General features: G+C 38.2%; 1 protein-coding gene across 5 annotated transcripts in view; it reads right to left on the reverse strand.

The window, feature by feature from the left end:
* Positions 1–279: 279 nt before the first annotated feature.
* The window catches only part of CNTN5 (contactin 5), a 753,708-nt gene continuing 741,558 nt past the window's right edge, over positions 280–12,429 (reverse strand). For all 5 annotated transcript variants that reach the window (XM_054805742.1, XM_054805482.1, XM_054805387.1 and 2 more), the window contains 4 exons: positions 5,105–5,291; positions 4,533–4,645; positions 2,683–2,851; positions 280–991 (listed from right to left, as the gene is read on the reverse strand). In XM_054805742.1, the coding sequence (XP_054661717.1) occupies positions 888–991; positions 2,683–2,851; positions 4,533–4,645; positions 5,105–5,291 (573 nt within the window). In that variant the 3' untranslated portion in view covers positions 280–887. The remainder of the gene's footprint in view (positions 992–2,682; positions 2,852–4,532; positions 4,646–5,104; positions 5,292–12,429) is intronic.

Genomic DNA, 12,429 nt, shown 5'->3' on the forward strand with positions numbered 1-12,429 from the left:
GATAAGTGGTTGGAAAAAGTGGGTTTATCTCCTTCCATTGCTCTATTTGTCCACTTAGCAGCCTAATATATATCGTGTTTAAATGCCCAGTGGAGTTTTCATTGTCATATGCATTATGAATTGATTTTTTATTTGCTATTGAAAATAATTATTTGATTCGACATTAAATCTTGTAATATTTAAGGAAAAACAAATTTGTTTCCTTTTAAGTTTGTGTTTAATCATTTCCATTTACCTTGCAATAAAATAAATGGCTTCTTTTCTGCTCCATTTTGCCACTTTTTAGTGTGCTGTCTAGTATTGTGTTGACAATACTTTTTATTAATCAAATACATATTCATACATTTTCAGAACAAATTCTCTGTACTTTTGCAGTGGGCTGTGGATCTAAACTATAGTGTTCTCTCTTATCAGTTAAAACAGCCAGCCATAGTGGATGCAAGAAAAGTATTCAACAAAGCTGTATCAAACTTTGTTTTATATTTAAAAAAGAATTTTTTTCCAACCAAACAGATGTACTGTACTAGACACCACTATTTAAACACCTAATGATACATGACTGGGGTCACCAAAATAGAACATATTAAAAAAGTAAGGTACATTTGACAGAAATTATGTTTCCTTACAAAAGTTTATTACATACAATCTGCATATTTTGGGGCCAAGAAGTGTCCTCTCCCCAGAGGACTTTTACAAAAAATGAAGAGAAAAAAACCTGATGAATTATTGACCATGTCTCCAGCACTCCTCTAAGTGCACCACAGGCATTTCTATGGGTCTTTAAGCATTAGCTTGGGTTTCCAGTTTCTCCACGGACATAAAACTCCATCCCTTGGTGTCATCAAGCTAAAGCAAACAAATAACAACAACAACAAAGTCTGCAGTCTTCACCATGAGGTTGAAGGAACCATAAGTGCCAAAAGCAATGTTACAGAGGACGAGGAAGTGGACAACACATGTAAGGTGGATTGAGCACTTGTTACTTTCCCTCCTGAAATGAAAAGCAAAGTAATCAAGGAACAAATGATGCAAACAGTTCTCAGTACATTTAGATACTAGATTTTGGCCAAAACTTGCATTCTATTATGCTCAGCAAAAGCCTAACTTTTAGACTATGGATTACCTTGTTAGAACTGCAATTACAAAATGTGCTTCCTATGCAGGCATGAGGAAATTGGGGATTTTATGATGATATCTACAGAAACTCCCATGCTGAATCCTCATATTCAGTCTGCAAATGAACAGGAAATTTCAAAAGGGTATGTGGGTTTGTGCCTTAATCCTCAGAAAGAATTAGGCTACAGAAGATGCCCCGAGTCACAATCACAAATGTTCTTCCTGAAACAAGGAATGAAAGCTAGCCCTTGATCTTGATGTTTGTCCAGAAGAAAAAGTGGTCTTTTGCCCAGTAGCCCAGAGATGGTTTTAGATCCCAGCAGTCCCTTAAAAGGCTGTGCTAGGGGGAAATATGCTGTGGGCTGGCAGTAGGAACAGATCACAGGACCGAGTTTCTTTGGACCACAGTTGTCCTATGTGGAACTGATCTGTTGTGTATAGTCTAAGTAAAAATGCCAGATTAGAGGGAATAAAAGATTTTGTGGCCTAGAGTTATTGCTCAAAAGGTACATGAAACAAATATTCCATGGAGTAGGGGTTGGTGTTTTCTGCATTCTGATGATAGCACTGTAGTTTGTGACTAGATCAGGGCTGAAATCTTAGGTCTAGATTGAAGTTTCAGGCTCACACATTTTCGATAGTACTCTTTAAGGACTAAAAAGCAATATTTAGTAGAATTTTAAAGTGTTAGCAGAAAGTTAGAATTAAGATGCCTCGTTGTGTTTAGACAAAAGACAATGTTACTTTTCTGGTTGTTCTTGCCACTAATCCTTCCATCCCTTTCTCACCTGTGTAATATTGATACCTTAAATTCTTTCAACATATTGCAGTAACTGAGGAGAAAGAAGGAAAGAAAGCTAGACATCATAATTTACTTCATGATAAAACATTAATAGTGTAATACGTTAATAATTTAATAAAGTAATATCTACTCAAGGGAGTCAATGGAACCTAAAGAGAAATTCAGCTTATTCTAAAGTACGCACATATAGAGGATTCAGCTACCTAAATACATGCCATTTTAGCTGGTTAGATAGAACACCTCTGTCTGGTGGTCCAGAATGGTGATCGTATCCTTTAAGTCCCGTGTCATATCTGCCGGTTCTGTGCCAATGTTTAGGATACCTTAGGACATCTCAGATGTCCTTATGTGCCTGTGTCTGAAGATTTAAATTCAGATCAGCTGAACTGCTGTCTAGGCTCCACTGTTGGTCTGTATGGATTACATCTCAGCTGACTATAATGTTATTTGAGACATGTAGTGCATGTGTCGACGTAGACATCTACAGCTCAATTAGGTTTCCAGATGTTATCCTAGAAAGGGAAAGGTTTCCTGTAAATCCTCTGTTTTGTTCACCAGCCCCACATGGATGACTCAGATACTCTTGAGCATCTCAAATGGCACTAGAAACCTTTGTTTCAGCATAGAACTGAAGACTCTGATTAATGATTTTATCTAATATCTAGAGAATTGTGAGAACATTTTTTTTTTTTTCAGGTAGAGAATAACAGAGTCAATGAGCACTGCTATAATTAACACTCTTCCAAATATAAGTGTAACCTTACCTGAAAAAGATGGAACTCTGATCTGGGGACTTGCAGTCCCATCCCCTCCTTCACTGACGGCACAGACCTCAATGATGTAGACACCAACATCAGGAAGAAGTACCACTGCAGAGGTTTTCTGTGTTTCTATAACTTGACTGTTGCTCTGGCCTTCTTGCCTAAATAATACCTATGGTCAAGAAAGTAGATAGTGGTCATAGTGGTCATGCAAGTTATTTTGTGTAGATAACGCAGTCACTGATTCATGCTTTCATTAAGTATTTCTTGACGTTACATTTGAACAGTCATCTGCTTTTACTTTCCCCTCTCCCCAATGGCTTCAAAACATTAATAGCAAAGTATATTAGCAATTAATAAATGTGAAAGGACATTGATTATGATCCAGAGAGAAGATATAGCATTTGCCCGCTCCAGCATTAGGTCTTACACAATTTTTTTCTCCAAACTTTCGTCTAAATTAATTTGGGGTTCCACTTGATTCAAATTCTTATCCCCAAATTAATGTAGATATTCACACTTTTGGCTCAAGAACTCAACTTGAAATATAAAGAAAATGCCCTAAATAATGTCCTTAGTGTGTTTACCTTAGCTGGCTAAATCAACAGAGAATAGTTCAGAGCTGTCCCTGCATCTCCCATGAAACTCAGTACAAGCTTACGGCACGTGGGAGGAAAGCGAGTACATAGCTGTCTTTCTGGTACTTCTGCGTAAGTTTCTCTTCCCAGACAAAATTGAAAAGGTCAGAGAGGTGTAAAAAAGCAAAGCAGTCAACTGAACTTTTTCATAATCTCAGCTATTCTGATAAAGGTTAGAGAAGTTTCTGGTTTATTTGAAACATTTTACACTTTCTTGGTGATATTTCCTGGTATATCAGAGGGAATATCAGACTGTAGTCTATAGAAATGATCGTATATGCACCTCAAAAAAACCAACAATCACACCTCTCTAAAAACATTGAACTCATTCTGTTTTGATTTAAAAGATTGCAGTGAATTCCACTGCTTTTTATGACTTGTTATTTAAGAGTTAATCTGGATTTTACTCTTTAAAACTTCAAAGTTTTAAATGCCAGATGTTGCCGTCACTGATTGTTGAACATCACCAACATGATCACAAAACAAAGCAAAGTGTTTGTATTTCTGCTCCATAAAAATATTAATTTTAATATCATTTTAAGGTGCCTCATTCTTCTGCATTTCTCTAAATCCTAATGCAAACACAGTTAAATTGAAGTGTTAGTAGGAATTTCATTGCAGGATGGTCTTATTATTAGCCACTTCTGAGTCAGATATGACGAACTGATCCCCTCAGATAGACCTTACTCAGTTTATAATCATTAGTTAAAAATCACAACACAGAAAAGTTAGAGAGGGACTTTTTACAAGGGCATGTAGTGATAGGATGAGGGGTAATGGCTTTAAGCTGAAAGAGGATAGACTTAGATTAGATGTTAGGACAAAATTCTTTACTGTGAGGGTGGTGAGGCACTGGAACAGGTTGCCCAGAGAAGCTGTGGATGCCCCATCCCTGGAAGTGTTCAAGGGCAGGTTGGATGGGGCTTTGGGCAACGTGGTCTAGTGGAGGGTGTCCCTGCCTGTAGCAGGGGGGTTGGAACTAGATGACCTTCAAGGTCCCTTCCAGCCCAAACCATTCTATGATTCTATGAAAATGTTAGGACATTTTGCTCTTTTCAATTTTATTTATTGCTTTTCATGGTGAAAACTGATTGCAGACAGTCTGTATAGCATACTTCACTTACACAGGAAAACAAGAAAAGGGAAAAAGCCAACAGGAAAGAGGAGTAGTCATTTGGAAGAGTGAAAGGTGAACAAGGAAGGGGAAGCACTGACCTTGTATCCCATTACATCAGATTCATTAGCTAGAGGTCTGACTGGCTCCCACCCAAGAGACACATGAGAGCCGTCCTGTATCCACATAATATTGCTTGGTGCTTGGCTGGGAGCTGAGGAGAAAAAATAACAACATGTACATAAATATAGTTTATAGGAAGTTTACTTAAAGTCAAAACTTTTTCAATCTTTTATTACATTTACAACTAGTTGTGTTATCAGGCTCCCAACTCTAGCTGGAATTCTAAAAGATTTTTTATTTTTTTTGCACCATGGTTGTCTTTTGATAGACTGTGGTGTATTTACTCAGCCCACCCCATAAAGTCCACAGAGATTATGAACTTCAATTCTTTTCTGTCCCTTCTTTGTCCAAAATACCTTGTTTTCTAGGAAGATAACCTTTGTTATGAATGCAAAGTCATATGAATTCATGTCTCAATATCAAAGCAAAGCCATGAATCAAAACTATACATGATTCCTGATTATTATACACTCTTATTAAAGGAAAACCCAAGAGGGCAGAGGTTGCTCCCCGACTTCTCCCTTTGAGCAAAGGTACTGAGATCACTTACGGGATTTCTTGGTTGCTGCACGCACAGCAGTGCTAGGTGGTCCATACCCTGCAGCGTTGTACGCCCTCACTGTTAGGTGATATAATGTATTTCCTTCTAATCCTGTCAGGAGGATGGATGACTCATTTCCCTCAGTTTTGACCTTTTCTGCTGCTTCTTCCTGCTCCATGTCCTTCCAATAACCAACCTGCCAACAAGCGACCAAATGAAGGATTAATATAGGCATCTGGGAAGCTCATGCTTCCAGATGTTCGCACCTGTTATCCTGTGGACGGCCTTTTTGCCCTTTCTGCCTTTTGTCTGATCATCAAGCCCTTTTAAACACGTGGGATTAGCGGCCTAACCTCGGAGCCAAGCAGTGCTCCCTTGTCCAAAATGGCGAGACTCAGAATATCACGGTAATACCTGAAGCATGGTGAATGCTGTGTACTGGCATGAGAAGATGTAACTACAAGACCGAAGAACAGAGGATGAACATTGGCAGGAAGTCAAAAGTATTTCAGAGAATTCAAGGAGAGCTCATCCTCTGGTAGGTCACCAGAATATCTACTTTCACCCGGGAAAGCTCTGACTGCATGTTGTGAGCAATAAATATTCCCTTTCTCGCCCTGTGCAACTCCGAGCCATGAGATTTCTTATCAGTGTGATGAATAGGAAATGACAGAACACCGAAGGAAATATTTCATTCATCTGAAAAATCTTATCTGAAGAAAAAGAAGGAAGTGGATTCAGTTTTAGTTCTTGGATATAAACAGGTTTCTAGTAAATGCAATTTTGATAGTATGTTTATGCCCTTCCTTGTCAGACATAAACCCCCTAAATGATCTTTGGTGGTTCTTAGTCCATGTTTCTGGTATTTGCACTGAGTTTATCATAATCTCAAAGAGGTTACAGAGCTAAGCTAGGACCAAGTATTTGTAGGGCATAACTGGAAAAAAACCCAGTACTATCCCTTTTTACTGTATCTAGGTGACCTACACAAGTAAGGTAATTCTCATGGCGCCCTATTTTCCCTAACAGGAGATGTCACTAATGTGCCATTCAAAAACTTATATTCAGCATACCATTATTCATGCTGAGATCTACTTGCATTTATTCCACATTTTGACCTTTTCTGTGAAGTTGGTTATTTCATAATAAGTTATTCACATTATATCTGGATAACTTTTCCTCTGAGAAAAAGGTCATGGACAATACAGTACTCTTGTGCAGATGTCCCAGAAAATGGCGGACCAAAAAACCCAAGAGATTCATAGGAAAATAAGACCAACGAGTACAATGCTGACCTTTTATAATTGCGCTAAGACTGCCGTTTAAAAAAAAAAAAACCATCTAGAAAGACCTGGCTGCAAAAATGTACATTTGAGGTCATATCTTCACTTGAGTAAAGTGGCTGTGTTAACTTTGATCAAAAGTATATCAGTTTGTGCCAACTCAAAGTCTACTCTTTCAATTGTAGAATTCGTGTACATATCTTTTTTGTGTCCCCACATTATGTCATGTTAAAATGCTGTTGCTTTAATTCTTAGGTTAATTACAGCTCAGAAAGCAAATCTAGCTGTAGTCACCACTTATTGTTGATGTAAGTGTGATTCACTGAGGTGTTTTGCTAGCTGAATGCTTGACCAACCCTGTTGCTATCTGAAGTACCTAGTCACATTTTTCTTGGAAAGCAAAAAGAATCAACCACCATTTATTCACACATTAAGATTGAACCTCCAGTGTTTATGATCTATTGGGCAGTCTGATTCCTTTTATTTTACTTGCAATGCCTCTTTACAAACTTGACACTACAGTGATGGGAGCCACAAAGCATTAAGCACTGTACGAACAGGTAGTGAGAGGCAGCACATGTCCTGGAGACCCCATCACCCAGTTAGTGAACTCTGCTGAGGATCCAGCCAGGAAATGGTCAGAAAGGAAAAGTAACTTGCCCAAGGTTACACAGGTGGATAGTAGCCAGGGTGGAAATGCAACTCAATTAGTGAAATCCCGGTTCTAGAAAGCCAGGAGCTTTATAAGCTTTATAAGTAGCTCAATGGGTCTCATTGTGGTAGTGTACTCATGGGGAACACCACATCTCATGTGAATGCAGTGTACAGTAGATAGCCCCCAGCTTTTGCACTGAAGCTTTTTTTTTTATTATAAAGAACTTATGAAAACCTGATTTCCCAAATATTCATGTTAGGACTACGTAGATATTAAAACCTGATGAGTGTGGAGGAAAGCTAACAGAATAACTCATCCCTTTTGATATTTTTCACGTGTTTGGAAATGCTCTCCACCACTGGCATTATCGGTTTGGATACTAATTATATGTTGCCCATGTTAAGTCTGCAAAAATAACTATGGCATGTTCCCTACCAGTTCTGCCGCACCACATGACAAAGGAGTTCTCCCTTGGCAAAGCAGTATTCATGAGGGAATTAATATACTGTATTAAGCAGCAAAAGCATGAAATGCAATTTGGCAGTGCTTGTATTTCAGTTTCTCCTGTACTTCAAAGCCCTTAAGTGTTTGGTCTGTGCTTTTAAAATTCCCCTTAAAGTTTTGCCAGGTGAGTTTGGACTTTGATCTCAAAATCTGCTTTGCTCTTTCTTTCTTAATGCAGGCATCCATTTGTTGATGGCCAAATGAACTAAAGGGGAAAGTGGTTATAAAAAAAAAAAGAACTCCAGTGATTGTTGACTGAGGTCAATTTGAACCGAAATGAAGATGCTGCTGATGTTTAAAAGTGCTGGACATATTTCTTAAAACAGAGGCTGTGTTTATTTACACTTCTGTGTGGTTTGCTTGGGTTTTTTTTAATCTTGCTATTTTGTGTAACCTTAATTTATACTGCTAAGAAGGGATTTACCACACTTAGAGTAGGTTTTCATTAATGATAACTTTGAATAATGATATAGCATGAAGCATAAATCACGAAAGAGTAGCCTATATTTTAAAAATGAATGAAAAAGGAGGAAGGGGGAAGCATTTGGTCTGTTTAATGTATTATTGTCTGTGAGATTTTAGATTTTTGCTGGGCTTTCTCATTGTTGTTTTTCATCTGATTCCCAGAAACCCATCTCTGAGCTCTAGAGAAAACAATAGCAATATTTAAACAACTGAATAGAGGAGATGTGGGAACATACAAGCTGCTTTGTCCTAACAGTAAGTTAAGCAATTGTTAAAAGTAAACCATCCCATTGAAAATGTATTTGCAACTAAAATTTTTCTCTCTCTAATACTTCCAGACTAGTTCCTTGAAGTTTCATGTTAAAAGGTGTCTTGAATAATATTATTCTTTTTCTCAAATTGGTTTCTAGTGTATGCATAATAGCACTTTGGTATAAATTCATGTGATCTAGTTGTAGAACCTCTTCTCTAAATTCAGTAGAGTCAGAGTTATTGTCCGGATACTCTTTCTGTTGACCATGGAGAATTAAAGCTACAAAAGAGGCATTTCAAGTAAGAGCCTAAATTAGGTAGGATGAATCAAAGTGGACAAACATACACTTTCCTGCGCTCTCTAATTGAGGCTTTACCAACATCAACAGTACTTACATAACTGAACATGAACTTGAAGAGATATCTGAGTACAGAAAGTGCTAGGGGAGAGAGCCGGGAACTGAAAGAACTGCTGCTAGCCCTAAAAAAAATCATTCAGATTTCATAAAAAACTATTTGAATTATCATTACCAGAAAACCTATCAGCTCCTTGAACTGACACACTGCAGTCATGCAAATGTTAGTGCTGGCACAACTGCAACAGTAGAACCAAGCACTTAGGAGAAGAGGTGCTTTCTGTATCATCTGCTGCTGCTTTTTGTATCATCTCAAGATGCTGGTGTGACTGTCCTTTGGAACAAGACGAGACATTTCTGCAAAAAAGGTCAATCCACCTCAGTTCCTTCCCTCCCACCAAAACAATTGCTGACTGAAAAGAAGAAAGAAAATGCTGTTCAGGACTCCTAGGTTCTGGGGTCTTTTCTGGAGTAGCTTGCATCCTCCTGCTCTTTTCTCAGGTACTCTCTTCTCCCACATAGTACTGCATGTACATGGGATGAAGACTGGTATTGTAGCTCAACCCTGAGCTCATAATTTCTTATGAAAAATCAATAATTATCTAGGTTTCTGATTTTAAGTAATAGAAAGCTAGTAGTCTTGTAGCAAACTATTAATGATGCAGACATTGAAAAGGGTATGGTTCTCTTGAGGCCCTCATGAGAGATCTAGAGTGTGATCCATACCTTAAGGACTTGAAAAGCAGTAGTACTGCTGTGCTGTAAAGTCCTGCTTATAGTCTTCAGGATTTTAGAGGGGTTTGAATTTGCATATGATTAACTTTGTAGACAGTGCTTATTTTGGCTGGGATAGAGTTAATTTTCTTCATAGTGGCTAGTATAAGGCTGTGTTTTGGATTTGTGCTGGAAACAGTGTTGATGACACAGGGATGTTTTTGTTGTTGCTGAGCAGCGCTTACACAGAGCCAAGGCCTTTTCTGCTTCTCACCCCACCCCACCAGCGAGTAGGCTGGGGGTGCACAAGGAGTTGGGAGGGGACACAGCCAGGACAGCTGACCCCAACTGACCAAAGGGATATTCCATACCATATGACATCATACGCAGCACATAAAGCTGGGGGAAGAAGAAGGAAGAGGGATGACATTTGGAGTGATGGCGTTTGTCTTCCCAAGTCACCATTATGCTTGATGGAGCCCTGCTTTCCTGGAGATGGCTGAACACCTGCCTGCCCATGGGAAGTGGGGAATGAATTCCTTGGTTTGCTTTGCTTGTGTGTGCAGCTTTTTTTTTACTTATTAAACTGTCTTTATCTCAACCCACAAGTTTTCTAACTCCTATCCCTTGGGGGAATTCCAATAAAAAAGACATGAGCTTTGTGATCTGTACTTAAGTATTAGCTTTGGTTTTCTGGAAAAGAAATAAGAAAAAGAAAAAAAATCTGTTCTTCCATCACGTACTTCTTTCCCTTCCCTACCAGTAGTGAGTGACCAAGAAAATACTGCCTTGGGCTGAAATAGATTTTATAACCTTCAGGTTATGTATTCTAAACAATAACTATGAACCACACACTATATTTTTCTACTGTTCTGACAAAGTTTTCAAGCTACTACTACTTTATCAGAGTGTAGCTGACATATATTTAGTAAGGTCGGGCGGACAGCTGACAAATCTGTACTGAAGTCAGGAATAATATGTGCTTTGGAAGATGCAAACGAGTACAGCAAACCTTGCATAAAACTCATGTGACACAACAGTTAACACGGCCTTTCAGGGATGACAATGTGAAATTGGACAAGTTACTTCTTTGCCTTTCATTACTCCTTAGTACGAAGTGCAAACAGGGCCAGAGTGAAACTGGGTCACTGCAGCCTTCCCATATGTAGTAAATATTCTGTCACTTTTGTTGATTAGAGCCCAAACATAGAAAAAAATAGCCCCCCCATTTTATAATGCTGTTGCTAAAAGGCCAGGAAGTGTGAAGACCGTGTAGGTGGTTGTCACTGCTGCGGTGACCACAGGCAGAATACAAATTGAGACATGAAAACAGAGTGGCTAGTCAGATTATTGTGCATTCAATTTGAATTGAAGACAACATTTTGCTTGTAGTTCACAATAATTCTACATTACGAAAAAATTGTTAAAAAAAAAGATAAACCATTCATCTTTTTATCAAAATTACTGGATTTCTGTACAATATCTATCTGCTATTTGTGGATTGAGGGAGTAATACAGGCTATGTTCTGCACCATACTATGTATGATAAAACTTTAAAAATCAGTTTTTAAATTAAAATAGTGTTCACAGAAGCTGAAGAAAGTGAATCATATGAAAAGCATAAAGCTGCTCCATACTTTCATTTTTTCGGGGGAGATTTTAGCCCCGATGTCTTGCTATACAGAATCCTTTCTTTTTGCACTGATGGGATGCTTTAAAGAGAAACTGTCAGTAAGTTAGCAAAATTTGGCTGATAGTGTGGACTTAGTGTTCCTAAGTGAATACTTTCATGGACTGACTCACTATACTGATCGTATAAGTCATCACCTCCTTTTTGATGAAATCCTTCCCAAAAATGGAACTAAAAAGATCTAGCAATACCATCCTCAAATTTGTTTTGTCCTGCTGAATCATGCGGGAGGGCAGCATTTACTCTTCTCTTTATTGAGTATGGGCTGCTCTGATCATAATTCTTCCTGGGAATGAGGACAGAAAAGAGTAAACTAGTCCCTGAAATATTCATCTGTTAGAAAGCAGACAGAGAAATTCTGGCTAAATGAACTAAGAGGGAAAAGGGGAGGGGAGGAGAAAAAAAAGCACCTTCCTCTCCCCAGATAAAAGTAGTACCTCAGAAGACTCTTCTAATTCCTTCATGGGATGAGGTAGAAAGGAGGAGTGAGCTCTTTTTATTTTTATATTTCATTTTTTTGTTCTGTCAATTGCACACCCCTGGACTGAAATATTTACGCTGGAATTGTCACAGTAGAATCCTAATCCTACAGCACAGTGAGAAGCCAAATTACTAATAAGATTCAATGTTAATAACACCTGCTGTATCAATAACAATTTCCATGAGACAAGTAGAGCAGGTGAGTGTTACATTTGGGGTCAGAGTACGCTGAACTCCAAGTTTCTAAACACTTTCCAAGACAGAAAAAACATCTCTGATAGGAAGAGAACCCACTGTCCTACCTGTAACAGCCACTTATCATGGGGACACATCTGTAGAGCTAAGGGAAGTGTTATTTGACAAGCAGGTAAATGTAAAATGCATTCAAGTTATGAAATAATAAGTTTCTAGAGAAATAATTTTCAGTTTTAGAAAGAAAATCTATTTTTTATTTTAAAAATATGTAAAGCAACATTAATAAAATATTTTGAGAATCAATGTGATCGATGGAATGAGGATAAGAGTAAAAATAGTAGGTGTAATTTAAAAGATGTCAAGATATCTGAGAGGGTGTAACAAAACAGCCACCTTTCTGAAGAGGAAAAGACAGGGTGCAGTGAGTAACTTATTTCAGAGGATAAAAGACTGGCCTGGAAATTGAAGACAAAGGTTAGTAGCAAGTGGAACACTTCAATGTGGAGAGGCATAGCATTTGCAAGGTGAATATCATCTCTATCAGGTATAGTTGTGTTCTCTTTATATATAGCAGTTCTAAAGGTAAAATGGTCAGGTATCACTTTCGCTGCTTGAAGCAAGCCATGCGCAAAGAGGTAAAAACACGTTTAATATAAGGAAGAAGTGGGGATAAAGTACAAGGGAGTTTGCAGAGTTCAGCATGGAGACGTATATGGGAAAGAGGCCTGGACGAATGAGAG

Source organism: Grus americana, chromosome 1 (genome assembly GCF_028858705.1).
Source record: "Grus americana isolate bGruAme1 chromosome 1, bGruAme1.mat, whole genome shotgun sequence".
NCBI classification, from domain to species: domain Eukaryota; kingdom Metazoa; phylum Chordata; class Aves; order Gruiformes; family Gruidae; genus Grus; species Grus americana.